The sequence below is a fragment of the Patella vulgata genome, chromosome 2, assembly GCF_932274485.2.
Source record: "Patella vulgata chromosome 2, xgPatVulg1.2, whole genome shotgun sequence".
NCBI classification, from domain to species: Eukaryota; Metazoa; Mollusca; class Gastropoda; family Patellidae; genus Patella; species Patella vulgata.
Window position 1 is genome coordinate 13571151 of NC_065880.2, and position 27819 is coordinate 13598969.

General features: G+C 33.2%; 1 protein-coding gene across 1 annotated transcript; it reads right to left on the reverse strand.

Moving 5' to 3' along the window:
* Positions 1-1009: 1009 nt before the first annotated feature.
* On the reverse strand, positions 1010-27338 carry LOC126810412 (cytochrome b5 reductase 4). Its single transcript, XM_050535465.2, has 15 exons — positions 27151-27338; positions 25496-25827; positions 23945-24045; positions 22896-22980; positions 21989-22039; positions 19483-19540; positions 18759-18910; positions 18181-18213; positions 16554-16679; positions 15487-15627; positions 13918-14070; positions 12985-13135; positions 10812-10901; positions 9714-9878; positions 1010-8944 (listed from the first exon to the last, which is right to left on the reverse strand). The coding sequence occupies exons 2-15, from the start codon at positions 25740-25742 to the stop codon at positions 8890-8892; spliced, it is 1608 nt and encodes a 535-aa protein (XP_050391422.2). The 5' UTR covers positions 25743-25827; positions 27151-27338; the 3' UTR covers positions 1010-8889.
* Between the last annotated feature and the right edge of the window lie 481 nt (positions 27339-27819).

Genomic DNA, 27819 nt, shown 5'->3' on the forward strand with positions numbered 1-27819 from the left:
TTTCACCATAAAAATACCTTTTTAGATAAGAATTTTCCCGTTTACTTTAGATTTTCTACTTTTTACTGTTGACTTTCTGCTTTTTACTCTAGATTGCATTTTGAACCCGATACCCCGCCATACATTCTATGTTCATTGTCCTCGATTGGCTCGTCTGTCGATTGGCTCGGGGACGCACCATATCGATAATCGGCATTCCACGACCTTCCGGAGTTACCCACACCTCCAAAGAAATCCTTGTGATAGTGTACGTAGCTACATTTTTGAACAATTTTTTTTTTTAAATCTTGGTGCCAAGCATTGGGAGCATCATCAAGAAGACGACCCCTATTGATATTTAGAGTTTTTCAGCAAGTGGCCATGATAATCATTTTACTGCTATAAAAACGGGTCGTAATAAAAATCTCATAAAACTATGTGACCTCATTTATCTGACCTAAAATACATCAATATTTATTGATTTGGCCTGGTTTTTATGATCGTTTATGCTCTTCTAAAAAAACGTTGATAATGGTTTTATCAATGGCCAATTTTCTTTGCCGTATCGAATAATATAGTATATTTTAGGATGGTTATTTATCCATTTTTCAATCTGATTAAAATACAGATCTATATTCCGTTTCTTTTTTTTTATACTTTCAAAGGCTTACACTACATGAGGTCTGACGGGTTGTATTGGGTGGTCGCGTCAGAGGTCATACAAGCAGCTTTTGACCCTATAACGTCAGATATTGATTAATCAACCAGTGCTGACGTTTCTAGTGGTTTACCCACATTATACACGTCAAGAACTCGCTCATCCCTCACATTAACCAGAACGTGGCTTATATAAGAACTCTTCCAGATCCTAGTGTTGTGAAGAAGAGTAAAACAAAATTTTGAACTATAAAAAACGAAACAAAATAGTATCTGTGTTTAATCAGATTGTCCTTTTTTCTACAGTTTTTTTTCCCCAAAACCCAATGGTTATGGTCGTAAAAACACACACTTAATTTATAAAGACACTGAATGATGTTTCTTTTAGTGAAATTTAATAGGAACCGAATACACAATAATAATAATAACTGATATAAAATTGTGATATAACAGATTCAATAAGAATTGTAATAACTTATAATAACTACACAAACATGCAGTAGGTATGCATGCAGTTAAGTGTGTGAGTGTCTTAATAAATTATTACATTAAAAATAAAAACATTTCTAGGTTCTTACTCATTACATAGTTAATATCATTTCCAGGGCCGTAACTAGCTCAGAGCAACGAGTGTTCTAGGGGGGTGCTGTAAAATTGACGGACAATGTATATCTGTGGTCGACAATTTTTTCACAGGGAGAGCGAAACTTTTTGAAGAGGGGGGCTTTGCCCCTCCCCCCTCCCCCTCTAGTTACGTGCCTGATCATTTCTTGATATTTACACTCAGTATAGGTTATCAGGTCGAGATAATAACAATAAATAACATTATCAATACATCAACTTATCTTATTATATTTATAAAACCATTTCTCTACATTCAAAAATAAATTTCAGTATAAGTTTGCTTTAATTAGGTGAACTGATTCTGCAATTATTTAAACATTTTGTATTAGTTTGATAATGTTTTATTGATTTAAATTAAATTGATAACAACAAAGTATTGATAACAATGGTTTTTATAGGGTGGAGGGTATTGCATTTAAAAATAATATATATAAAATCATATACCGGTACATTAAATATTATCATTTATTTCAACTTTAGATTCATATAAAGTATATCTAACAATTTATATTTCTATTAGACCACACTATGATCCTGTGTTACATTTCTCAGAACTTTGATACACTAACTAACTGTGAGAATTATAAACTATTTTATTTTATGATCAGTAGTGGAATACCGCGTTTTATCAGTGAAATAAAAGTGTTATTCCACTGGCTAGTTGTTTTTACCTAAAATGATTGTAAAATCATAAAATAAATAGAACATTTGTCGTTTTGTCGTGAATAACATATTTTATTTCATCTCTAAGCAAGAAAACGTTTATTTTCACTCATGCTACGCATTCGTGAAAATATAAGTTTTCTTGCTTCTCGATGAAATAAAATATGTTATTCACTCTAAAACGACAAATATCCTCTATATATTAATGTCATGAAATGAATGAGATAGATCATTTCATCTATATAATAATTTGGTTATTTTGGGACTAACACAAGATTACCTATTATCAGGTGGTTTCTCGTTAAATGGAGGGAGTTTTTTCTATTAAAGATACATTATGTAAGATTTAGATAAAGAGCTAGCCATACTTGCTATAACAGTTCGAAAATAAATAATGTAAAATGAATAATTTGAAAATTTCATTCCAATTACTCTATTGCGAGTGAAGATATTAGCCTTTGAAGCTTTGACAAGACATGTGCAATAATTACCACCGTACTGGTTGTTCGAAGCTACGTCTCGCTCCTCCATTTTTAAATTAAATTAAAATATGGCTGAACCGTTCTAATCTATTTAACATCGGAGAAATCCAATGCCATCGGAAGTTGATTATGGCCTGGATCAGTTAATTAATGCCTAAGTAATTAATAATTTAGAAATCATTTCAGGCCTAAAGAAAGACCTGCCATAGGCAGATTTAGCTCTTGCATAATGTATGTTTAAGCAAGGGAAGTTTAATATCAAAAATTCAAATTCATTAGTTGAGAAACTATATAATTATATATATAGGAAGAGGAGAGAATAATTCCATGTTAACATTTTATTGCTGAGGTTTATATTCAGAGTGACAACAATAAAACATTTACTAAGGTTTTAAAATATGTACAACTTTAATGTTTTCACATGGTCGTTTTGCAATATTATATTTCTAGAAACCAACATCTGGAAGTTATAGACCCTGGTTAAATACGTTTTGAATAATTCAATGTCTGATGGCACAGTGTACAAGTGAAGTTACTTATTACACCTTCTGTTCAGTAGAGATATATAATATATTAAAATGACATATTTACAATTTGAAGAACTGTACACATCAAGGATCATTTGACAGTCTAATTTCTCACCCAGTGTACACCATACAGATATTGTGTACAAGGATTCCCTTGGTAAGCATGTTTACATGCCACATGGTCCAATTTATTGAACATTCACCTTAAAATGACTGCTTTATACAAAAATAAATATAGTTGCCTCCATAAAAGACTTAAACAATAATCATCAGTTTAAAAATATGAATTTGAAACAAATAGGGTAGGGTTTAAACCAAGCCTGGAAATAAGGCATCTGTCACAGACAATGTCAGGCACAGATTCAGGCTTTGTCAGGCACAATATCTCTGGTGCCTGTCATTTTGCTTGGCACTGATTTGTCTTTTTTATTGATATTATTAATACATGTCCGGCACTAAGTTGAAAATCTCAGCTACTATTTTTCGTTAGTGCCTGACATTTTGTCAGGTACATCTCAAACCATTATTTCCAGGCCTGGTTTAAACTCTAGTCATTCTGTGACTGACATATGGTCATTGTCATTTTGGTTTTCCATGGTTCCGAACCACTCGGCACACTCTCCTTGTCAGCTATGCTGCAGCAACCAAAGACCAGGTTTTGTTGGTGATGGATTATTTGCCAATTTTCTATACACCATTGATATTTTGTCGGTTTTGGAACATCATTTAATCCTTGATGTATTCAGAGCTTTATATATATTTCCTGCAAGAGGCCTCAATTTAATTGCTAATAAATCTCTTCACTGATACAACTCAATAAAACTTACTCTTCAAATAACACACTATCCATTGATAACAATTACTATGGTAAATTTCACTGCAACGTTTCAACAATATTTCACAAGTTGTTATCAAGCGTATAGTACAAAAAAATGTGTTATATGCTTGATAACGACTTGTGAAATCTTGTTGAAATGTCGCAGTGAAATAAACCATAGTAATTGTTATTCCATAAACAGTGTGTTATTTGATTATGTTCCAATTACTAAATGCCATTCAAAGAAAACTTACTCTTAACTATAATTCAACTTCCTGTATACAGAGTAATGTAACAATAGAGATGAATTAGTAAATGCCTATTTTGGAATGCAAACACAAATCCATTAATCTAAATAAAAGAATTGAACAATGAATTCAAATTATTATACTTAAAATATAAATTGTCATTCATAAATCTGATAAAAAAGGAAAACCAAATACTCCTTTCAGACAGTTACAAAATTAGTTACTTCAAAATTTGTCCAATTTTGTCAGTTCAGACAAACAGCTTATTTTATAGAATTATTTAGCCTATAAATAAATCTGCACTCAGTGACTTCTGAAATTAAAATATTACTATAACCTTTTGTTATATATTTCAAGTAAAGGACTTAAATTCATTCTTCAATTATTTACAATATTTAACAAAGATTTGACACTTTAAAGAAAATTGCATAATTAAATAACACATAATAAAATAATTGAAAAAAATCTTGATCTCGACAAAGTACCATCTTCACCATTTTACATTTGTATCTATTAAAGGTAATTCCCTGACAATGTTAAATTCATCCAGTTAATTTCCATTTAAGCATAAAGAAACATTTTTTTTCTTCTTTTCAATTTCACAGATACTAAAATAACATAATATCCAGTATGAAATATGAGAGAGAGAGAAATGGGGTTTCACGTCCACTCGACACAAACTAATTAATTTCGGGACTAACATTTTGTTTAATTTTATTTCAATAATTTGCTTCACATAGGGGTCTTTAGCAGTGTGAGTAAACCGGATGCCCCAGAGAAAACCCACGAGGTTGGCCAGGCAACCGGGAAATCGAAACCACACCAGTTGACTCAATGACAGACCTTATGATACAGCGTGCACACGCTAACTATTCGGCCATCCAACCCCCTGTATGAAATATGCATAAAGTGAACCCCTTTTCCATAAAATTACAGAAGTTTTGAGATTTGGATTTTACCTTTATTAAAGGCATATGTAACATAGTTATAGTGAAGCCCCTTTCCATAAAATTACTGAAGTTTTGAGATTTGGATTTTACCTTTATTAAAGGCATATGTAACATAGTTATAGTGAAGCCCCTTTCCATAAAATTACTGAAGTTTTGAGATTTGGATTTTACCTTTATTAAAGGCATATGTAACATAGTTATAGTGAAGCCCCTTTCCATAAAATTACTGAAGTTTTGAGATTTGGATTTTACCTTTATTAAAGACATATGTAACATAGTTATAGTGAAGCCCCTTTCCATAAAATTACTGAAGTTTTGAGAATGGGATTTTACCTTTTTTAAAGGCATATGTAACATAGTTATAGTGAAGCCCCTTTCCATAAAATTACTGAAGTTTTGAGAATTGGATTTTACCTTTATTAAAGGCATATGTAACATAGTTATAGTGAAGCCCCTTTCCATAAAATTACTGAAGTTTTGAGAATGGGATTTTACCTTTTTTAAAGGCGTATGTAACATAGTTATAGTGAAACCCTTTTCCATAAAATTACCAGAAGTTTTGAGATTTGGATTTTACCTTAATTAAAGGCATATATAAAATAGTTAAGAGGGTACTGTATTGAGAGTGAAAAATAATAAGTAAATACATATTTTGATATACATTACTAATGGGTATAAGTAATAACAATTGTCTATTATACATATTTATATGCCCTCAAGATTTATTCCACATAACTACCTTAAAACAGAATGTAACATATTTGATTTTAAGAGTGCCAAATTACAAACGTTAACTTTCATGTTCTAAAGAAATTTTGTGAACAAGGACATGTCACATACACTTCTTGTTTTGAACAATGAATATACATGTACTTATGGGTTTAAAGAATTTTTTTAATAAAATATAAGTGAATATATACAACTTAAAATTAATGCTTTACATGACTATAAATTAATTTTCAGCAGGTAAGTTATTTTGATTTTTATGACCATATATATTCAGTAGGTTAAAGAGAGCATAACAGGAACAAAGTGTTCAGAAAAATATCTTACACATTGTTTTATTACCTTGCGATGTCAAATAAATGACATATTGCGAGATAACATATTTCTTGACAAATGTGACATCAGATCTGGATATAAAGATTTTAATTGTATCTAACAAAATGTCAGGCGCTATGGACTTGAACCTGACATTGTATACTGGCCATGAATTAGAAATTATCAATAAAAATGTGTGAAAAAGATAAATCAGTTGTTATTGCACCTGACGAAACTTAAATTAGTGCCAGATACTTTCAGATTCGATGGACTCTTTCTGCTGAGGATGGTGTCCTTCCACTGCCAATCTGATTAAAATACAGATTCATATTTCGTTTCGTTTTGTTTTATACTTTCGATGGCCTACACTACAGAGGTTGTACGAATGGCTTTTGACCCTATGACGTCGGACATTTCTAGTGGTTTACACACAGCTCCGTGCATCGCACACCAAGAAGTTTCCATAACAGATGGTTTCATTGGCTAATCCCTTACGCCATCCAGAAAGCATGTTATAATTATATAACAACTCTTCCAGATGCTAGTATAGTACAGACAAATAAAACGAAATTTTGAACTATAAAAAAATGAAACAAAATAGAATCTGTGTTTTAATCAGATTGTTCCACTGCGATCTGAACAGATTTTTAATTTTGGGTGTTTTGAGGTAAAGCATTGGAACTATCCTTCCACTGCGACCTGAACCAATTTATAAATTTTGGGTGTTTTAAGGTAAAGCATGGGAACTAAATGATGGATTGTCTTTAATATGTTATAAGTTACATGTATAAAAAAAGATAAACAAAACAAACATGCTCATAATATAATCATCTTATATATCATTAGATTATTCCTAGTGATTTATTCATTTATCAAAATACATATAAAATATTTCTCTAAATATGAGATCAAACAATAAATTACAAAATATTGTTTCGTTTACTGAGGTAATCTATTTTTCTATATTTAATTTTATTTTAAAGTGACAGTCCCTCTTCTCTTAAAGTTGTAAATGAATAAATTGGGTGCTTCAATATATATAGGTAGTTGCTCTTGAAGGTTTGGCTTTGAAATATGTTCACACTCCACAATGCTTTGTTAATAGTCTCTATCATCCAGGAAAATATTCTACGAATATTAGTCTGGATGTGTTGTCAACATTTGAGAATAATAGGTCATTGGCTAGATTATCCAGTCTTTTACAATATCATAAACAAAGTCTAAGGGAGGTAACTAGTCCTAAAACAAGATGTCGTGGCCCATGAAATTAATTTCAGCATACCATTTCAGGATGTCCATTTGATTGCATTGCCAGTTCAATATTCAACACTCTTAATTTTTTTTTTATTGTAAAATTTCTGTCTTCTAAGGCCATACCAATATTTTAAAATTAATCCTAATTTGACGTCACGATTCATGTTTATTTTTAATAATGCAAGAATTAAGGGATTTATTGCGGTAAGGGGCACAACTCTTACTTGACTTGGCCAAAGGAACTAGATAATCAACCACAAAAAAAACCCAACCAAACTCCTGGTTACGCATGGGCAATGGAACTTGTCAAATATTGACAACGGTCCTAGACAATCCGTACGTTCAAGACTAGGAGGTTCTGGGTGACCGAGACTATTTTGTTAATAGATTAAACTAATAATATTTTAAACTTATTACTGCCCCGACATTGTCCTGCTTAGTCTATCACCCAGAGGGAGCAAGACTAGTTTACATTGACAACTTTTCATCAGTATCAGCATGAAATTCAATTTTTATATTTTTAAAGGGAGAAGTTGGTTATTGTCAAAAAATTCAAATATACAAATTAACATTTCTTGTTAATAAATAAAATTCTTAGTAGTGTTAAATATTTTAGAAAGGACTGTCACTTTAAAAATCTAAAATAGATCTCATCATTTGTATTCTTATTGAATAACAAATGAATATGATAATAAATATATAAAACAATCGCACATTAAACACATGCACATCTAGTTAATAGGTTTCTAGTATTTAGCCATTTTTATATATTAATGTACAATAACAATAGCACTATCTATAAAGTATTGGTTTAAACAATTGACTTACTACATTCTAGTTTTTCCCTGACATTATTAAAATACAAATCTATGTTTCGTTTCGTTTTTTTATACTTTCGATGGCCTACTCCAGAGTAGTAAAGACAGGTTAAACGAAATTTTGAACTATAATAAACGAAACGAAATAGGATCTGTGTTTTAATCAGATTGGTATTGGATTAAACAATTGACTTACTACATTCTAGTTTTTCCCTGACATTATTAACAACATTTATCATTTTAACTAACTATTTTTAATTCCTGGTGTCCATCGTGAAATAAATGATTTCATAAATAATAACTGAGAGAGAGAGAGTCAGTCGTGTCCTGACGCTCGACCTGTATAATAAAGTCATGATAAATATATGGGGTATGTTTCACCGTTTTAACAATTATTTTTCCACAAAAGTCTGAGTAATCATTGGTTTTATTATCAAGATATCATATGTTTTAGTACATACTGAAACCTTGTAGTATACTTTGTATATACATTACGCTTACATTCTATATACTTAATGTACAAAACATAAGGTAGATCTATGTAGGTATAATGTAGGTTCAGTTTTACTATACCTTAGTTTTTCTGATCTAAAAAACAAGCACACTTCTTACACGAATGAAACAAACAGACAGACACCATTAAGGTAAACAGAATTAACCTCATAAGATGTTTACAACTAGGATTTAGCATGATTTAAATAATTATTTATTATGAATATCATCTCGTTAAAAATCTATTGCTATTTCACTGTTTAAAAATATTTAAGAACCTTATTTTACAGATGTCTTGTATTTGTTTTTAGCGCCTGTTTTTTGTTGGAAAGTTATTCTAACCAAGAAAGGCATGAAGTTCACTGTCTTGACATCCATACTCTTTAGCTAATCTATAATAAAATAATAATAAATATGGTAATACTGAATAAAATGGAGAGAGAGAGAGAGAGGGTTCCACTTGACACAAACTAGGTCATTTTGGGACTAACATATGGTTCATTTTTTTATTTCAAAAATTCGCTGAGCCACTGCTGCTCCCGACAGATTCACAAGTTGACCTACTGGACACTTCACAATGACATAAATCATCCCTGGCACTAAAAGGGTTAACATAATCTTATATCCTTAAAGCAATGGCACGAGAAATTGACTTCTGATACTTGAGCTTTTGAGAGAGTGCTTCTATTCTTCCCGTTTTATCAAATCTCTCCTAAGTACAGCAACATGACAGCCCTTCGTTTAATCTGGGGTGTTCCGGAACACTTTGGACAGTGATTTACGGTATTAAAAACGGTGAATGTATTGTTCGTCTCCAAGCAGTATTGTTTACATTGTAGCCTTTTTGATAGCCGCGTTTGTCATGCAATTAGTTTTTCTGCAATATTCTGCTATGCACTGGTTAATTGGGCGTAATAAATTTTGTGAGTCATGATGTAATGTTATGTAAATATATCTGGAGCTCTGTTTAAACCCGAATGATATTGGTATGCAGTAGGTATTGGTTGTTAATAGAACTATTAACCAGTTATAATTTGGAACAGAAATTTGCTTTCATTACAGCAATGTTTGAGTGTGATTAGGTCTAATCAAATGAAACACTGCGAGAAGTATGCCGTAATCGAGACAAATTTGGATTTTAATAAAATTTGGATATCTCACCTCATTACTTCTTTAGTAAATGGTGTTGGTCCACATGCACATACTAGTCTATTAACATCATTTTCAGATCTCGGAATAAAATTTTCTACAAATTCTGGTCGAATCCTACCAGTATACCCTGTCCATGTATCATCTTCATTCGATAATATATATGTTACTTCAAACCTATAAATATAAAATACATGTATATCATTCTGTTGAGAAGTTCGCTCGTTCTTCTAAATTGTAGACAATCTATACTTATCAAAAACTGTATTTATATATACATAAAGATAGGTTATTTCAAATACTGCCCTAATACAATCAGAAATATCTAACATACGGTAGATTATTATAAAAAGACAGAAATATAACAGCAGTAATATTATTACAATGGCTGCAGACATTTGGGGGTGGGGGGCATGAATGGTTATGGCGTGGGCGTTGCATCATAAGGTCTGTCACTGAGTCAAGTGACTTGGTTTTGATACGTGACAAGGAGCAGGGTCGCCTGTCCAACCGCATTGGTTTTTTCCAGGTCCTCTGCTAAAGAATCCTACGCGGAAGTGAATAAATAAAATTGAACCACATGTTAGTCCCAAAATGACCTAGTTTGTGTCAAGTAAACAATAAACCCCATTTCTCTCTCTCTCTCTCACTCTCTGCTGACCTTTAGCACTTGATCTTGAAATACAGGACAAGGTTCTATGGAATATTATAAATATAGTTTGATAAAGAATTGACTGCCATGAAATCAGAAAAAGCAATAAAAAAGAAAATTTGCTTAACCATTCCAATCAACAAAAAGACATCTAATAATGTAATGTCAGAGGGTATATATGACATCTAATAATGTAATGTCAGAGGGTATATATGACATCTAATAATGTAATGTCAGAGGGTATATATGACATCTAATAATGTAATGTCAGAGGGTATATGTGACATCTAATAATGTAATGTCAGAGGGTATATATGAAATCTAATAATGTAATGTCAGAGGGTATATAATGACATCTAATAATGTAATGTCAGAGGGTATATATGACATCTAATAATGTTATGTCAGAGGGTATATATGATATCTAATAATGTAAGAAGATATATTAATTATTATACCGGTTTTTATGTTGAATAGCTAATTCATCAAGTTGATCCTTCCATAAAATATCTTCTTTAGTTTTATTGAAAAATAATAATTTCACTGATCTGAAGTAAACAAAACATAATCAAAAGCAGAGCCAAATGGAGAATGACAACTATTTCTTATATACATTTAGTTTTATGTCTCATATAAATTTCAGTTTTATGACTCTTATATAAATTCAGTTTTATGACTCTTATATAAATTCAGTTTTATGACAACTATTTCTTATATAAATAGTGTTTCATGAACAAAGCCTTTTTAGATTCTTTTGTTGCTAAACAGCACTATCATTCAAATCAGCTACAGGTGGCCACAGTAGTTCTATGGTTAAAGTTACAATTTCATATTTTCTAAGAAAGTCAAAACATAATTATTTCTATGTCTTTTGCTCAATAGGTTGTCAACTCACTATTATACGATCATAGGTGTCATTCTCACACTTAAAACTCATTTACACCGGAAATAATAACACAATTACCTCCCTTGTTTTCTATTCTCCACCATGGAGTAGCTCATTTCAAACGTTTAAATTTGAAGATGAAAATGATATTTTTGCCAATTTCTCAACTGGCAATAGTGAATTATAGGATTAATAGGATTATTCTTTAACAAGGTAGGACTGTTTATAGATACCATCTATTTTAAGGCTTTATTTTAATAAATTTTAAAAATATAACTTAAAAATATGAAATTGCAACTTTAAGGTACTGGACTCAAAACTGAATTGTTCTGGTTTATGGAAATCTTCAGATTTTTTAAGTTGGGTTGCCTTTTCAAGACGCAACAAGAAAACGTGGTTTAGTTATTCATTATGATAATAAATTGAACAGTTTAGAATTTTTAAGAGTGAAAATAATAAAGAATAACTTAATGAGTATCTGCTGTTAAATGAACTCAGATACCACTGCGAACAGTTCTTTATTTGTTTATATGTGACCAGCTCTTGCTAAATGAGACACATGTTGCTGGCCCCATTTGTTGCAACACTTTTGTATCTTAAACTTACTGTGTTTTTAATTCCCCATAGCTGAACAGAGATGCATTTGTTTTGCTGGTTTTTTATTGCTATGAAATAAAATGGGGATTATCGTTCTACTGTTCTGCTCAGACAGGGTGCTATGAGGGAAATTTCGCCTAGACAGCGGCACTACAGCCTACTCTTATATCAAATTCCAACTGCCAAGTGATCTTTTGCGTGCACACCAATGTGTACATGGGACCTTGCTTTTTTGTACCATCTGAACGACTATACATTGTCCCTTGCCAGACACACTGTCCTTCACCCCTAACAAGGGGAAACGACATCGGAAAATCACGATAAACTTTCTCAGCGAATGCAGGGATCAAACTCGCATTCTCCAGGTTTAGTGTGGCTCCCCATTTTAAATCCCTTTTACTTAAAATAAATCTTTTGGTGTATACCAATTTTAAACCTAAATATCTTGATCATTTGCTAAGATAACAGCATATGTCACATACCAATTTAAAAGTGTATGAATACAGAATTTAAAATTATTTTTGACCCATGTATCACATTTAGCCACAGCTGGTCACTTACGGGATGCTCGATTGGACGTTCCGCAATTGAATTCTGTCAAACCCCAAAATAGTGACAATAGAGTGAGAATGGGATTTTAGGCTAGAATGCACGCACTGACTGCATGGGAAAATATCTCAACCAACCACGACAGCTGAAACATATTCATTAGGTTTAATCACGTCACGATTCTACTCACACCACCTCAGTTGTTGGGACTGACAGAACTATAACAGGACTGAATTCTGTATCACTCGATTGCAATTCTGTCAATTTGGAACGTCCTGGACTGACAATCGAGCATCCCCTTATATTTTTCAATTTATAAGGGGAGAGAACTGCCACAGAACATTACCTGTATGTTCAAACTGGTCAAATAAACAGATGGCTAATGAGATCGAAGAAACTCAAAAACATCTAAATGAAATGAAATCCAATCTGTCAAATTCTGTACAATAAACCAACCTTTAATTCTGTTATGAAAAATGCCTCAGTATATTTTAGAACATTACGTGTATGTTCAAACTGGTCAAATAAACAGGGTAAACTCAGGTAATGTATTCACCTTTATTGAATATATCTTTTAATTTATGTAATAACTGACTTACTTGATAGTAGAATCCTGTTTAAGACTATGATATAATAATCTTATCATGGGTGTAAAACCAGTGCCTGCTGCATACATTATCAGATGATGACTAGAGGTTAAATATTGTCTATTAAAACTGCCATCAAAATTACTGATTTTTATACAATCACCTGTAAATGCATAACCAAACGTAAACCATTAGATTAAAAAACCAATCATGGGAATGTGTTTATAATAAAACAAATAGTCAATGATATTCAGTTTTTAAAAATCAACAGGGTATGCTATATATGTGGTTTAATGGTCGAGAGCAAGACATTAAGTAATATATTGAAACAATATAAGCTTGAGACCATTAAACAACTTAAAATACAGAAACTCGCACATGCTTTGCAATGAAATACGTCACGCGGGCCCTAACTTTCAACTAGTATAAATAATGTGCACTTGGCACATTGCCCGTACCATTATTTGAAATAATGGTACCCTAACATCAAAGGATGATGTCACATCAGTATTTGAAAAATGGGTTATCAGGAGGTGAGGGTTCTTTACAGATGACCCCCTCTCCATCAGAAAGGACGGGCCGTGGGTCTAATGTTGCCTAACCCCTACAGGAATCGAACCCATGACGGCACCCATTCACCCCGCAGTTGACGGTCCAACATTCTACCACTGAGCTATCATACAAGCATAACAATGAACAATGAAATAAGTAGTGTAATAATTCGTTTAAAGAGTCTGACTCAAATCTAGAACATTTCTTATTACAATCTAGAGCATTTCTATCAACAATCTATTGAATTTCTCAATACAATCTAGAACATTTCTATCCACAATCTAGAACATTTCTATCCACAATCTATTGAATTTCTCAATACAATCTAGAACATTTCTATCCACAATCTATAATTTTTTATACAATATTAAAAAATAATATAATAGTTTTTACCTATATTTAATGTATTTAACCAAGATGTTAATGCTCCATCTGTATACATCTTTATCATTAAATATACAACCCGTCCATCTTCTACATCACAAAGTTTTACTTCTCCCGTTATACTTGGTATTACACATGTATAACTTCGTACTATCTCCATACCTAAAAATAATACAACATAATAGCTACAACTTATATTCAATTAAATAAAATGAAATGAAATGGGGTTTAACGTCCTACTGTTCTGCTCCGTACTGGGCTAATGAAGACGAGCACACGCCATACGATGTGCTATGAGGGAAATTTTCCCCAGACAGCGGCACTACGGCCTACTCTTATATCGAATTCCAACTGTCAAGGGATCTTTTACGTGCACGCCAATGTATACAAGGGACCTCGATTTTTGGTCCCATCCGAGCGACTAGACAGCTGTCCTTTTCAGGCCGCTAAGGGTTCTTTTACTTGCACACCAATGTGTACACAGGACCTTGATTTTTCATCCTATCCAAACGACTGTCCTGACATAGTTTTGTTGTTGAACAAGCCAACAGTGAGGCTGATGTCCCCCGCCGAAATAGGAAAATAATTAGAGGACACATATAAATTTATCACAAATTATCTTTTACAAAGTATTGAACAATCAAACAGTATATCTTTACTTATAGTCTAACAATCAAAGTAGGAGAGTTATTGTTTTCCAAAGTCTCGACCAATCAAATTGCGTATCGCTCTGCTTACCCTGAGCAGAAAATGCTCATTATCAAACTTAGTCAAGGTATTACTGTAATGAAACTATACACCAAGTTTCATCAATCTCACTTAATTAGAACTAAAGTTATCGTGTCCCAAAGCATCAACCAATCAAATTGCTTATCTCTGCTTACCCTAAGCGGAAAATGCTCATCTTCGAACTCCATCAAGGCATTGACCTAATCAACACATACACCAAGTTTGAACATTCTAGCCCAATTAGGAAGAGAGTTATCGTGTCCCAAAGCATCAACCAATCAAATTGCTTATCTCTGCTTACCCTAAGCGGAAAATGCTCATCTTCGAACTCCATCAAGGCATTGACCTAATAAACACATACACCAAGTTTGAACATTCTAGCTCAATTAAAAGTTATCGTGTCCCAAAGCATCAACCAATCAAATTGCTTATCTCTGCTTACCCTAAGCGGAAAATGCTCATCTTCGAACTCCATCAAGGCATTGACCTAATCAACACATACACCAAGTTTGAACATTCTAGCCCAATTAGGAAGAGAGTTATCGTGTCCCAAAGCATCAACCAATCAAATTGCTTATCTCTGCTTACCCTAAGCGGAAAATGCTCATCTTCGAACTCCATCAAGGCATTGACCTAATGAACACATACACCAAGTTTGAACATTCTAGCTCAATTAGGAAGAGAGTTATTGTCGACATTTGGCTCAATGTCGATTAAAATTTCTATGTTACTATACTGATGTACAATAGTAGTGGAACAAGCACATTCTTTATGGGAGTTACCTCCCAGTAACCATAAAATAGTCAATTCTGGAGGTGACTTGTATAATGTAGACTGTATAAACCCTACCTGATATATGATGATGTACATGTACATGATATCCAATAGGTACACACATTCTACAGCCTTCTGGTAGTTGAAGACAGAATAGTTTAGTATCATGATTAACTTTTGATACTGATATTATTTTACTATTATACTGACGAACTCCTGAAATAAAATTAAATACACATAATTATATAATTCATTTCTGGTAATGCTTAGCAGTTAGTTAACACTCAATACTTTGTTTAATTTCTCTCACAGCTGTCACCACGGTCTGTCAGGACCTTATAATTATCTTTCTATTTAAGTTGAACATAATTCTGTAGTTATTTATTATACCGCTCTGTAAATTGTCTGTTATGATTGTTATTGGTGTGTCTAGGACTATACTATATACCGGAAAACACCGAAAAACAACCTGAAAACACCATGTTATACTGAATACCGGAAAACACCGGGAAAACACTAAATACCGGAAAACACACTAAATACCGGAAAACACCCTAAATAGGTTACCCGGAGAAGGGCTATACTGTAAACCGGAAACTAACCCTAACCCTAACACACAGAGGACCAGGCTCCCGGTTACCTATTTAGGGTGCCAGTCTCCGGGTTACCTATTAAGGGTATTTTCTGGCATTTAGTGTGTTTTCCGGTATTCAGTATAAAATGGTGTTTACCGGTTGTTTTCCGGTATATAGTATTGCCGCTGTGTCTACATAAAGTTCTATAATTAAAGTTCTGAATCAAGTGTTATAATTTATGAATAGGAAGAAACCAGTAGGATGAACTGTCTACAACAATAGGAACCCAGCTGCTTACACAGTATGGTGCACATTCTATACATTCATTAAGATGGACATGTATCTATTTTCTTCCATTTATATTACAGAGTCGCAGGTCTAAATAATTCAAATCATTGCAAAAAATGGATTTTTGTCACAAGATCTGAACAGGTAAGGGGCCAAGAAGAGTTATTTGTGATGACCAGTCACCAGAGTGATAAATTTAAGTTGTTAAATTTATAGGGAATTGATGTGATTGGACATATTACCCCAAAGGTACCCCCTGAAATATAAATTATGTCCTACCTGATTCTGATGTTTTCTTATAAGAACAATGATTATCTAGTAATTTACCCAAACTAGACCATTGTTTCTCCATTTGTACTTTAGGTAGAACTATTTCTGTCTTTCCACTATCTTTCTGTACTTTGACTACAATTAAAAGAAAACATATTGCAACATACTTTGATGTAAAGTGTTTTGCAGTACAGGTGTTAAGTGTTTTTAAGTACAGGTGTATGAATACAATTACAACGCGTTTCTCAGGTAAAAAGTATTTTTCAGTACAGGTGTTAAGTGTTTTTCAGTAGAGGTGTAGGAATACAGGTATAAAGTGTTTTTTCAGTACAGGTGTAGGAATACAGGTATAAAGTGTTTTTTCAGTACAGGTGTAGGAATACAGGTATATAGTGTTTTTCAGTACAGGTGAAGGAATACATGTATAAAGTGCTGAGGAATACAGGTATAAAGTGTTTTTTTCAGTACAGGTGTAGGAATACAGGTATAAAGTGTTTTTCAGTACAGGTGTAGGAATACAGATATAAAAGTTTTCCAGTATAGCTGTAAGGACGTAAAATACAACTAACTAAGAAGAAGCTGTAAGGAATACAGCTATAAAGTGTTTTTTCAGTACAGGTGTAGGAATACAGATATAAAATGTTTTTCAGAACAGGTAACATTGTAACCTTTGCCTAATTAAGATAATAACATCAACATGTGTATCCTTACAAAAGCTTCCTCAAAAACATTTTGGAATGTCAGTCAATTACAATAAACTTTGCAAATCGTAATATAAATCATGTTTTTATTTATGGTACGGTATCGTGAATTCACTTGTCTATCCCAGTTTGTCAGTGTGGTATAGATAAAAGTTTATATTTTGAAATAAGGAATAAAACAGCATTATTATTTATTAAGCAAACGTTCCGATTAGTTATTCAGTCAGAGTGACAGCAGATTAACTAACATATAGCAATAGCACCTCCTAGAATTTAATTATGACAAATTAAAAGTAGCTATTTACAAAGTTGTCCAGTATGTGACACGTAAGTTATCAACAATGCTAATATATAGCATTGGAATACTGAGATTTTTAAAAGTTCTCGGTAAAATAGTTTTAGAAATACCTAGCATTTATTTTTAAATTTTCGATAAGAACGTAATATCGCTGAATGCAATTTTCTTCTGTATTTTTCTCCAAGAACGTTGTTGAGGATTTACATAATTTCTGTGATATTTTTTAATATGCTAACATATTCCAAATTCAGATAACTAAAAACAATTGTAATGTATTAAAGATACATTATGGAAGATTAGCATTGAATTTTCGGCCTAGCCTCAATTATCATTACTTAAGTCGGTACCATAAAAAAACATAGTCTCGATTATCCATTTCATGATTTAATCATGAATGAAAGTTGAGCAGCAAATCGGATCCGATTCCAGTAAATACCGCAGGCTAGCCATGACACCGAAAGTTGATTATGGTTTTGATAAGTAAATTAATGTCTAATTAATAATTTAGATAACATTTCAGGCCTAAAGAAAGACCTGCCATAGGCAGATTTAGCTCTTGCATAATGTATTCTTAATAAGGTATGGGGATAGTGACTAATGTGAGATATTTTATCCAATCTTCAATATAATTACTTACCAATATAATCACTTGTTACTTCTTCTTCTAATTCTATAATAACATATGAACAACATCATAATTATTTTGTATCAACAAATCAGAAACTTGGATGTTGACCAGTGATGAGATTTTGCCCGTATATTCCGGACATGTCCGACGCTATATTTCAAACGTCCTAAATTGTCCATCCAAATTTGAAAGCAATCTGTTAAAAACTGTAGCCACTATCGCTTTAATGAACCAATTGCTGACAGAGTGACAGACCAACTGAGATGTGAGCATATAAAAAAGGGGATAATATTAACAAAGTGGCTATTGTTACCTTGAGTCTGAGCCAAGTTTAGAACAAATTCCAAAATGGCTGCCAATCTCCCCAACACCAGCTTTGAAAAAGGAGCAGTATTTTCAACGTTTTCCGAACTGAAGGCAGCAATTAAGAGATGGGAAGGGTTAGGGTTAGGACTATTTTGACGACTATTCAGTTTTTAACTTCACCGATGGAGGGCTATGAAAGCATCGTGGTAACAATAGAATGAGGACTATTTTTACGACTTGTCGTAACAATAGCCACTGCTTAATATTTAATATATATTTACCTGTATGTACAGTAAATGTAAAATCTTGTATAAATATAGAAATCAGCAGCTGTTTACATGTTTTTTCTATTATAACCATATCTGATGTCATTCCAGTCCATTTAGTACACACAACCAATGTTACACATTTATTAGTTTGGTACCAATCAAATCTAAAATAATATAGAGATGTTCACATTAAACCTTGTATTATTTGGGATATATCATGCCTTTGTTCTGTGGACAAGACACATATAAACACAACACATGGACATTGTGAGTCATACATAACAAAAGTAATAACAAATTAAGTGAATGGATCTGGTGACTGGTGCTGTACAGTTCCAGGCCTCCAGTGAAGGAGTCCTCATAAAAATGAAAATAAACACACAACAATGAGTTCACATTAAAACAATAAAAGAAAGAGATAGGGAGATGGGGTTTAACGCCCACTCGACACAAACTAGGTCATTTTGGGACTAACACATGGTATCATTTTTGATCTAGCAGTGGGGGTAACCGGACAACCCTGAGGAAACCCACAAGGTTGGTCAGGCGACCCTATTCCTTGTCACGTTCAACCGGGAAATCGAAACCACGCCAGTTGACTCAATGACAGACCTTATGGTACACCGCACATGCTAACCATTCGGCCATCCAACCCCCCAATGCATAAAACGCATGTATTTATAAAACATGTATAGTCTTATGCTAGGTTTTTAAATGGGTTTTGTATGATACTCACTTTGGTGGAACTGGTCCTGTTGGTTCAGGTGGTTTTAAATTGGTTAAATTTATTGTTCCTACAAAAAAAAAAATCAATGGTAAATTCAGATAAAGGTCAACCTCAATTCAAAAATAAATAGATGACACATTTATCTTTTTGGAAAGCATCAAGCTTAGACGTAGCAGAAATGAAATGAAATGGGGTTTAATGCTCCGAACTGGGCTAATGAAGACAGGTATATGCCATACAGTGTGCTATGAGGGAAATTTTGCCCGGACAGCGGCACTACGGCATACTTTTATATCAAATTCCAAATGTCAAGGGATCTTTTACATGTACGCCAATGTGTGCACGGGACCTCTGTTTTTTGTCCCATCCGAATGACTAGACAGCTGTCCTTGTCAGACTCTTCGTCCTGCATCACTGACAAGGGGGATCCACACCGGAAAATCTGGATGAGCATCTTACCCACTCACTTAGCCACCGTGACCCCCTTGACTGTTCATGATTAATCAAGGTTTTGATGATCCATTTTAATAGTGCCCTGGGTACAATTAAAGATAATAAAATTGTGGGGAGACATTGCAATCTTGAAAACTTTTATTGATTGTTGGACATGGAACGTTAAGAAATAAAATGTTAAAAGTTCTCTTGAAAAATAAATAAGTATATTTTAACTTAAAGTTGCAATTGCAAATTTTCATGTTATATTTTTAAAATGTATTAAAATAGATGGTATCCATAAACAGTCCTACCTTGTTAAAGAATAATCCTATTAATCCTATAATTCGCTATTACCAGCTGAGAAATTGGCAAAAATATCATTTTTAACTTCAAATTCCAACGTTGGAAAATGGCTGCCCCAAGTTGTCAATAGCAAAACAGGGGAGGTAATTGTGTTGTTATTTCCTGTGTCATAGATTTTTAAGGGTGGGAAATAATGCCCATGATCGTATAATAGTGATTTGATAACCTATTTAGCAAAAGACAGAAATAATTATGTTTTGACTTTCTTAGAAAATTTGAAATTCTCGCTTTAAAGATATCAAAGTGGTCATAATCAATATTAACCATCTACATTAGGGTCATTGTCTTCACTACATTTACAGTCTATATGCCGTATGATTTAGGTAAGATTGACCAATTTTTAGCAATTATACTAATTTGTCTTAAACCAAATTTATTTTCTATGACATCATTCTCACCCAATTTACAGTTCATGATCATTATCCCATCATTTAGAGAACCTGGGATAAAATACACTGTCAATACACGGATACCTGGTTTGGTTTCCTTGATAGGAAATAATAGACTGACTTACTGAACTGAAATTTGGTTGAGATTTAGTCAAATTTATTTTTTCAACATTTTAACTAATTTAAAGCTATGCCAAAAGAACTCTCAACATTGCCAGAAATTTAACAGATTTAAATACTTTTTTCCTTTAAAGTATTATATCGATATTAAAGCATCTCATACAAGTCTTTTTTATATATGAAATTTATTAAATAAGTTAAATAAATTATTCATTACCCTACCCACACTGTAACCCAGGCATCGTTTAATCTTGTGTATCTAGCACTAATTTCTTTCACATTCGTTTAATATCAAATTTTTGTTTAAAAATTTGTAAAAACTGTTTAAAATCAACATAAATCGTTTAATTTGTACTTCTGTCCAGTTTAAAGCTGACCATTCAATTTTGATAATGAGTGTCCAATTTACAAGTGTTTAATTTCTCAATCATTGTTAAAAAATAAACAACCCAATTGATTAATGATGTATAATGATTAATTTTTGAACAGTGATCAGGAAATTAAATACTTGTAAATTGGACACTCATTATCAAAATTAATCAGTCAGCTTTAAACTGGACACATGTACAAATTAGATGATTTTTGGAGATTTTAAACGATTTTTACGAATTTTTAACAAAGATTTGATATTAAACGAATGCAAAAGAAATTAGTGCTAGATACACAAGATTAAACGATACCTGGGTTACAGTGCCAATATCATTCTTAAAGGTTTTTTTTTTTAAAACAACGAACAATCAAGAGTGACTCCACAAAGGTTAGTTGGAGTAAAATAGGACTAGAAGGCATTGTTGTAGCTAAAGACTAAGGTGGTGGTTATCAACTGCGGGAGCTACAGTGGCTAAGTGGGTAAGACGTGTGTTCGATCCCTGCACTGGCCGAGAAAGTTCATCGAGATTTTCCAATGTGATTTCCCCTTGTCAGTGGTTCAGGACGGAGGGCCAGACAAGGACAGCTGTCTAGTCATTTGGATAGGATGAAAAAACGAGGTCCCGTGTACACATTGGCGTGCACGTAAAAGATCCCTTGGCAGTTGGAATTCGATATAAGGCTGCCCGGGCAAAATTCCCCTCATAACACACTGTATTGCATATGCCCATCTTCATTAGCCCAGTATAGGAGCAGAACAGTAGTACGTTAAACCCCATTTCATTTTGTTTCGATATCTAATATGTATTTATAAATATGTATCGTAGAGTCGAACTCACCATTAGCACTAAGTTTACTGGATGATATACTTGATTTTGATGCTGTACTGGCTGTAAAAAATAATCTTATTATCAATAATAGCTTTTGTTTTGGCCATTTAGAGGAATATTGTTATTATATTAATGAAATTTGTAGGTTATTGGTAATATAATCAATAAATCTGATTAAAACACAGATTTTCATTTTGTTTTTTATAGTTCAATATTTTGGTTAAAGTGAGGGTTAAGCCAATGAAACGGCCTGTAACGGCGACTTCTTGGCATGCCATGCACGGAACTGTGGGTCAACCACTCGAAACATCAATGCTGATTGATTAATTAAATGTCTGATGTCATAGGGTCAAAAGTCGCTCGTACGACCCCTGACACGACCTTAGAGTACAACTTGTCAGATCTTCATATAGTAGAGGCCATCGAAAGTATAAAAAAAAGAAATGAAATATAGATCTGTATTTTAATCAGATTGTATAATCAATCATTTTCAGGATGAATTCATTAGGACCATAAGTATATGGTGCACAGGATTTTAATGTGAGAGAGTGAGAAATCGGGTTTAACATCCACTCTCCACATAAACTAGGTCATTTCAGGACTAACATATGGTTTAATTTTATTTCAATAATTCACTTGCACGTAGTGGTATTTAGCAGTGGGAAGAAACTGGAGGACCCAGTGAGAGTGAGAAATCAGGTGTAACATCCACTCTCCACATAAACTAGGTCATTTTAAGACTAACATATGGTTTAATTTTATTTCAATAATTCGCTTGCGCGTAGTGGTATTTAGCAGTGGGAAGAAACTGGAGGATCCAGAGAAAACCCACGAGGTTGGACAGGCGACCCTACTCCTTGTGGGTTTTAATGTAAGGTAGTATGTATTTAGTATCAATAAATATATTAACACCAACCTTTTCTTTGATTTTTAACAGAAGTACATAATCTTCCAACGTAACATTTCTCTAACATAGATTCTGCATTCACCCATTTATGAATCTGAAAAATAGATCACGCATACATTTTTTATTCCAAATAAGGAGAACAGATACACTTACATTTCATAATACTATATATAACTTGTCAAAATCTTTATAATGAATAACATCACTGTCACGCACAGACAAGATTCTACAATCAAAGGCAATAACTTGATAAGTAATCATCAGAAATTGTTATTCTTCACAATGATCAAAACAAAGAACATAAATTCAAATCAGATCAGATCACTTGTTAAAGTTCCTACAAAGTGAGTAAAGTTCATAATTCTAGAAGTAATTAACAGAATTTTCTTGAGCGTCGATAATAAGAACAATGCATACATGTATATACTTCAAGCAGGTATTGGACCATGCAAAATGAACCAGGGCCATAACTCTAGAACCATTTTTTGTTGATTGTTTATATTCAGTATGATTCTTGGCTTAAATAACTTTAATAATGAATATATTAATTTCAAACCCATCGGGAGATAACATTTGTTGTTAGACCTTTCATAAGATTCTATAATAATTCTGGAAAGTTCTGCAATACGATATACTTTCTTGACTCACTAATTTTGGTGCAATATAGCCTGGTTTCATTTCATTTATCTCAGTAATGTAAACACCAGTAATAGTGGATACAGCCCCAGGGATATATGATGTAATCCTAACATACTTCCATATAAGATATTGAGACAAGTGAGGAGAGGTGAATAGCCAATGAGCAGCAATGGTGAGGAGACTCACCTAGGGCTTATGATGTTGGGGGTGAGTGAGAAAGGCAGACTGGGCGGTATGCTAACTATAATAAAGTCAATTCTAAACTGAACATCTTCTTGGGTTCGAATCAACAATATGACAATGAGAAATCAGAAATATAGCTTTAAGCCCTTTAATAAAAATATGTGGACGATGGACAGAGGTGAGGGCGATGTCAGCATAAGATCACATTTCAATGTGGGAGTATAAAAATAACAAACCTCATCAAAAAGCTGAGTAGCATCTTTTCCTAAACCTCTTTTCAATTCATCTATGCCACCTGGGTGATATTCCATATATGGTGTTACATTATACACTTTACCTTTCAAAATATAAACATAGGTTAATTGGGTAAAATTCACCTGTTTGACCTCCTGATGTGATCTCCCGATCAAATTAGTAAGATCTATACATCAAAAATATAAAAAAAAAAGAAACAAAATCTATATTTATATTTATTTTATGTTTTTTAAAGATAGGTTCCCAGAAAAGTATTTATCGGGTGGTTATTTCCAATAAAAGTATGGCAATTTTGGTATATATGGAAAGTAGAGATATCCAATCTTACTAGAAAAATACTGGATTCCATGAAAAACACCCACGGAGAGCATACAGGGCAAAAATGTAAGGGTTTCCCTAACTGGCAACCCAACAATTAGTGATGTCCGCTTGAGTAACATAAAAGGTAGCACGTGAAGATTTTCTAATGTTGATGTATATGTTGATAAACTTGATAGTGCAACAGTTTCTGAGTTAAAAACCACAGAAGAAAACTTGGGCAGTGGATAATCCGAGAATTTATTGGGCTTCGATATCTGTAATAAATAAAGACAACATCGAATTCTCCTCCGACTTCGCACCTGTTGCTAGGTACCGAGAGAGGTAAGAAACGTGACATAAACATGACATCTTAGTTTTGATCGATTTTTTATAGCAGGGATATTCACTTACAATTACAATGTTTTGAGAAGGATTCGCAACAAACTTATGATAAATCAATTAGTTTGAATATGTTTTTAGTCCAAATATATCATCAAATCACCCAGTTTGTATGCAGGAATTTATCTTTAAATTTCAATAGATATTGGATTGGTTTATTTTATGGGGTCTAATCATGACCTTCATAGTCAGTACCTATCCAAGGAATATGCCATATGGAATCATACTTTTGGTTTGTTTGTCATGTATGTATGGTTGTGTGTTTTGTATTGATACAAAATGTAACAGCACCACTGAGCAGCAAATTGTTGTACATTACATCACATAAGAAGGACAGATATGGTGTTTAACATCCACTTAACACAAACAAGGTCATTTCGGGACTAACATGGTTCAATTTTATTCAATAATTTGCTGGCATGTAGGGGTCTTTAGCAGTGGGAGGAAATCGGAGAACCCAGATAAAACCCACGAGGTTGGAAGGCAACCCTTCTCCTTTTCACGTACATGCGGGGAATCAAAACCATGCAACTTATGATACGATGAGCACACATTAACTATTCGGCCACCCAAACCCAAAGAGAGAGAGAGAGAAATGGGGTTTAATGTCCACTCAACACAAACTAGGTCATTTCAGGACTAACATGGACCCGGAGAAAACCCACGAGGTTGGAGAGGCGACCCTACTCCTTGTCACGTACAACCGTGGATTCGAAACCACGCCAGTCGACTCAATGACAGACTGTATGATACAGCGCGCGCACGCTAACCATTCAGCCATCCAACCCCCCGCCCAAACCTGAAACATAAGAATTTAAGGATATAAGTTTTACCTCTAAGAGAGAGCCAACCATCTTCTTGTGTATTATGTTTAGATAATTCCTCTTCTGTAACGTCTAATACCTGACCATTTACACTGGTTAAATCTTGTCCACTTCTTCCTAATCTTATCCAATCCATTAAAGATCGCCCTGGACTAAGTGCTACCTTTACTCGCGCTGGAGAAGAGCCATCCCCTGCAATCCTCTGAGGAGAATTAGAGCTAGGAAAGGATGGAATTGCTAAACTATTGCCTGCCATTTTCTCGCCTTTATGACTAGTGCTGCTACTACTACTATGAACTGGCGAGTCAGCTTTTGACTTCCCACACCCCAGTTTGGCAGATCTGAAAAAATTAATTGAATTAAAAGAGTAAATTGTTCTGTGAATAATAACAGAGACAAGTGATAGTGGGTCTAAGTTGATAAAGTTTTTTTTCCATAGACAAGTACAATTCTATAACCCCCGGGCCAACTATCTTATGTAATATTTTTTGGTATAGCATATAGGGCCTGGGCTATAGCTGAACAGTAATTGATAAGGAGAAAATTGTCTTTTTTTCAATGAATTGAATTGGTGGGTCACATCAATAAGTAATATGTTGCAATGTCAATTACTAAGGAAAATTTCTGCTGAAGATTTGATTTCAGTCTAACATACAAACCGCAGTAAGTGACAAGAAAAATGCGCCATTTTCATTTAGCTAAATAGCGACAACACATACTAGGTCATATCAGAACTAACATACATGTATGGTTCAACATTATATTCCAGCTATTGAAGTAGAATTCACTGTCATTATGGACTATAGGAAACCTTTCATAAAAATAGAATCTGACTCAGGATTAACAGACTTTATCATTTGTTTTATAGCATATTCCTTTCTCTGGAGAATTGCTTTAATGACAACACATAGCAAATATGTTATAGGCCTATGATGAAAAATAAAGACAAAAATATCTAGAATAACATTGACACAAAGACAGTATAGTGAATATTCCAAATCTTGTGGGTCCTCAGAAGATTATTATTAAAGGTATCAGTAGGCCTACTGTATATGAAATTTTGACACTGCTCAACTGGCTTTGATTCGGTGTTTTGAATCTACAGGTGTTCATTATTATATGTCCATGTAATAAGATACGGTATAATTGTTTAAATAAGAATACCATAACCAAACAATTTATTGTTGTTGGTTTTTTTTTTATAATACACCTTATGCAGTAGTTCATTCACAATATTAAACACAGAAGCTGAAAGGTTACATTTGATTTCATTAATTAATACCGGTATATTAAATCCCAGTCAGGGAGCAAGATGCCGTCAATCACATATCTGCTTTGTCCGTTAAAAGGAAATGATTTACTAATCTTACCTTTTATATCCCCTAACTAAGTGCACCGATAAGTAGTAAATATAAACGAAATGTCAGAGGTCCACAAGATAGGGTTGGTTGACTTATACATTTATTGACCAAGTTATGGTTACAGCCTATTGGATAGATCATTAATACTAAGCAACAAAAGTACGACCATATTCTACTATATATATCTTATAATAGATATTCTTTAGCTAATTTATATATTTCATACTTCAATATCAATGACAAGAAGTCAATGAATGACATTTTGTCATTAATCTAAGTCAAAGTGACGTCTGGAGTACTTACTATTTAGACTGCACAGCTACCAACACGAATCATTGAAAAAAAGATTCAACCATAATCTGTCTCATCAGTTGTTCACATATTAGATTTTATAAGGAGACTTATAAAACATATTTAGACTTTGACAAAATGCCAATTTTTTTATTTATTGGAGATGATTAGAAATGTTGATTTTATGTTGATAACCAGCTACAACCATTTCGACCTTTACGTTTGAAAAGCCGTCTGATAAGGGAAATAACTCTATATCCGGATGCAGGCAATGCAGACGTCTATCAATTAAACACAAGTGATAGAACTGGTAAAAGACATTCCAAATACAATTTTACCATAAAGATCTTTGCTACAGTTGATCCGTAACAAAAAATCGAGACAGGACGCAAATAAATTAAAGCGATTATCGACTGAATCGGGAGCAATAACAAGTACTGAAGTAGTGAAGTACTGACATGAATAGGCTAGATTTCCAGTCCATTATAATTCTTTTGATTCTTGAAGACGAAAGAGTTGTTATATTATGAGAGTGTGGAGTGTGATGGGATATTAATTAGAAACCAAACAAATAAAATAAAACCAAGTACGAACAATCCAAACCATAAGACAGAATTCGAAGTCCTAAAAAACGTTATAGACAAAATAGTGTATTAAAGCAAAATAGTGTAAGCACCTGTT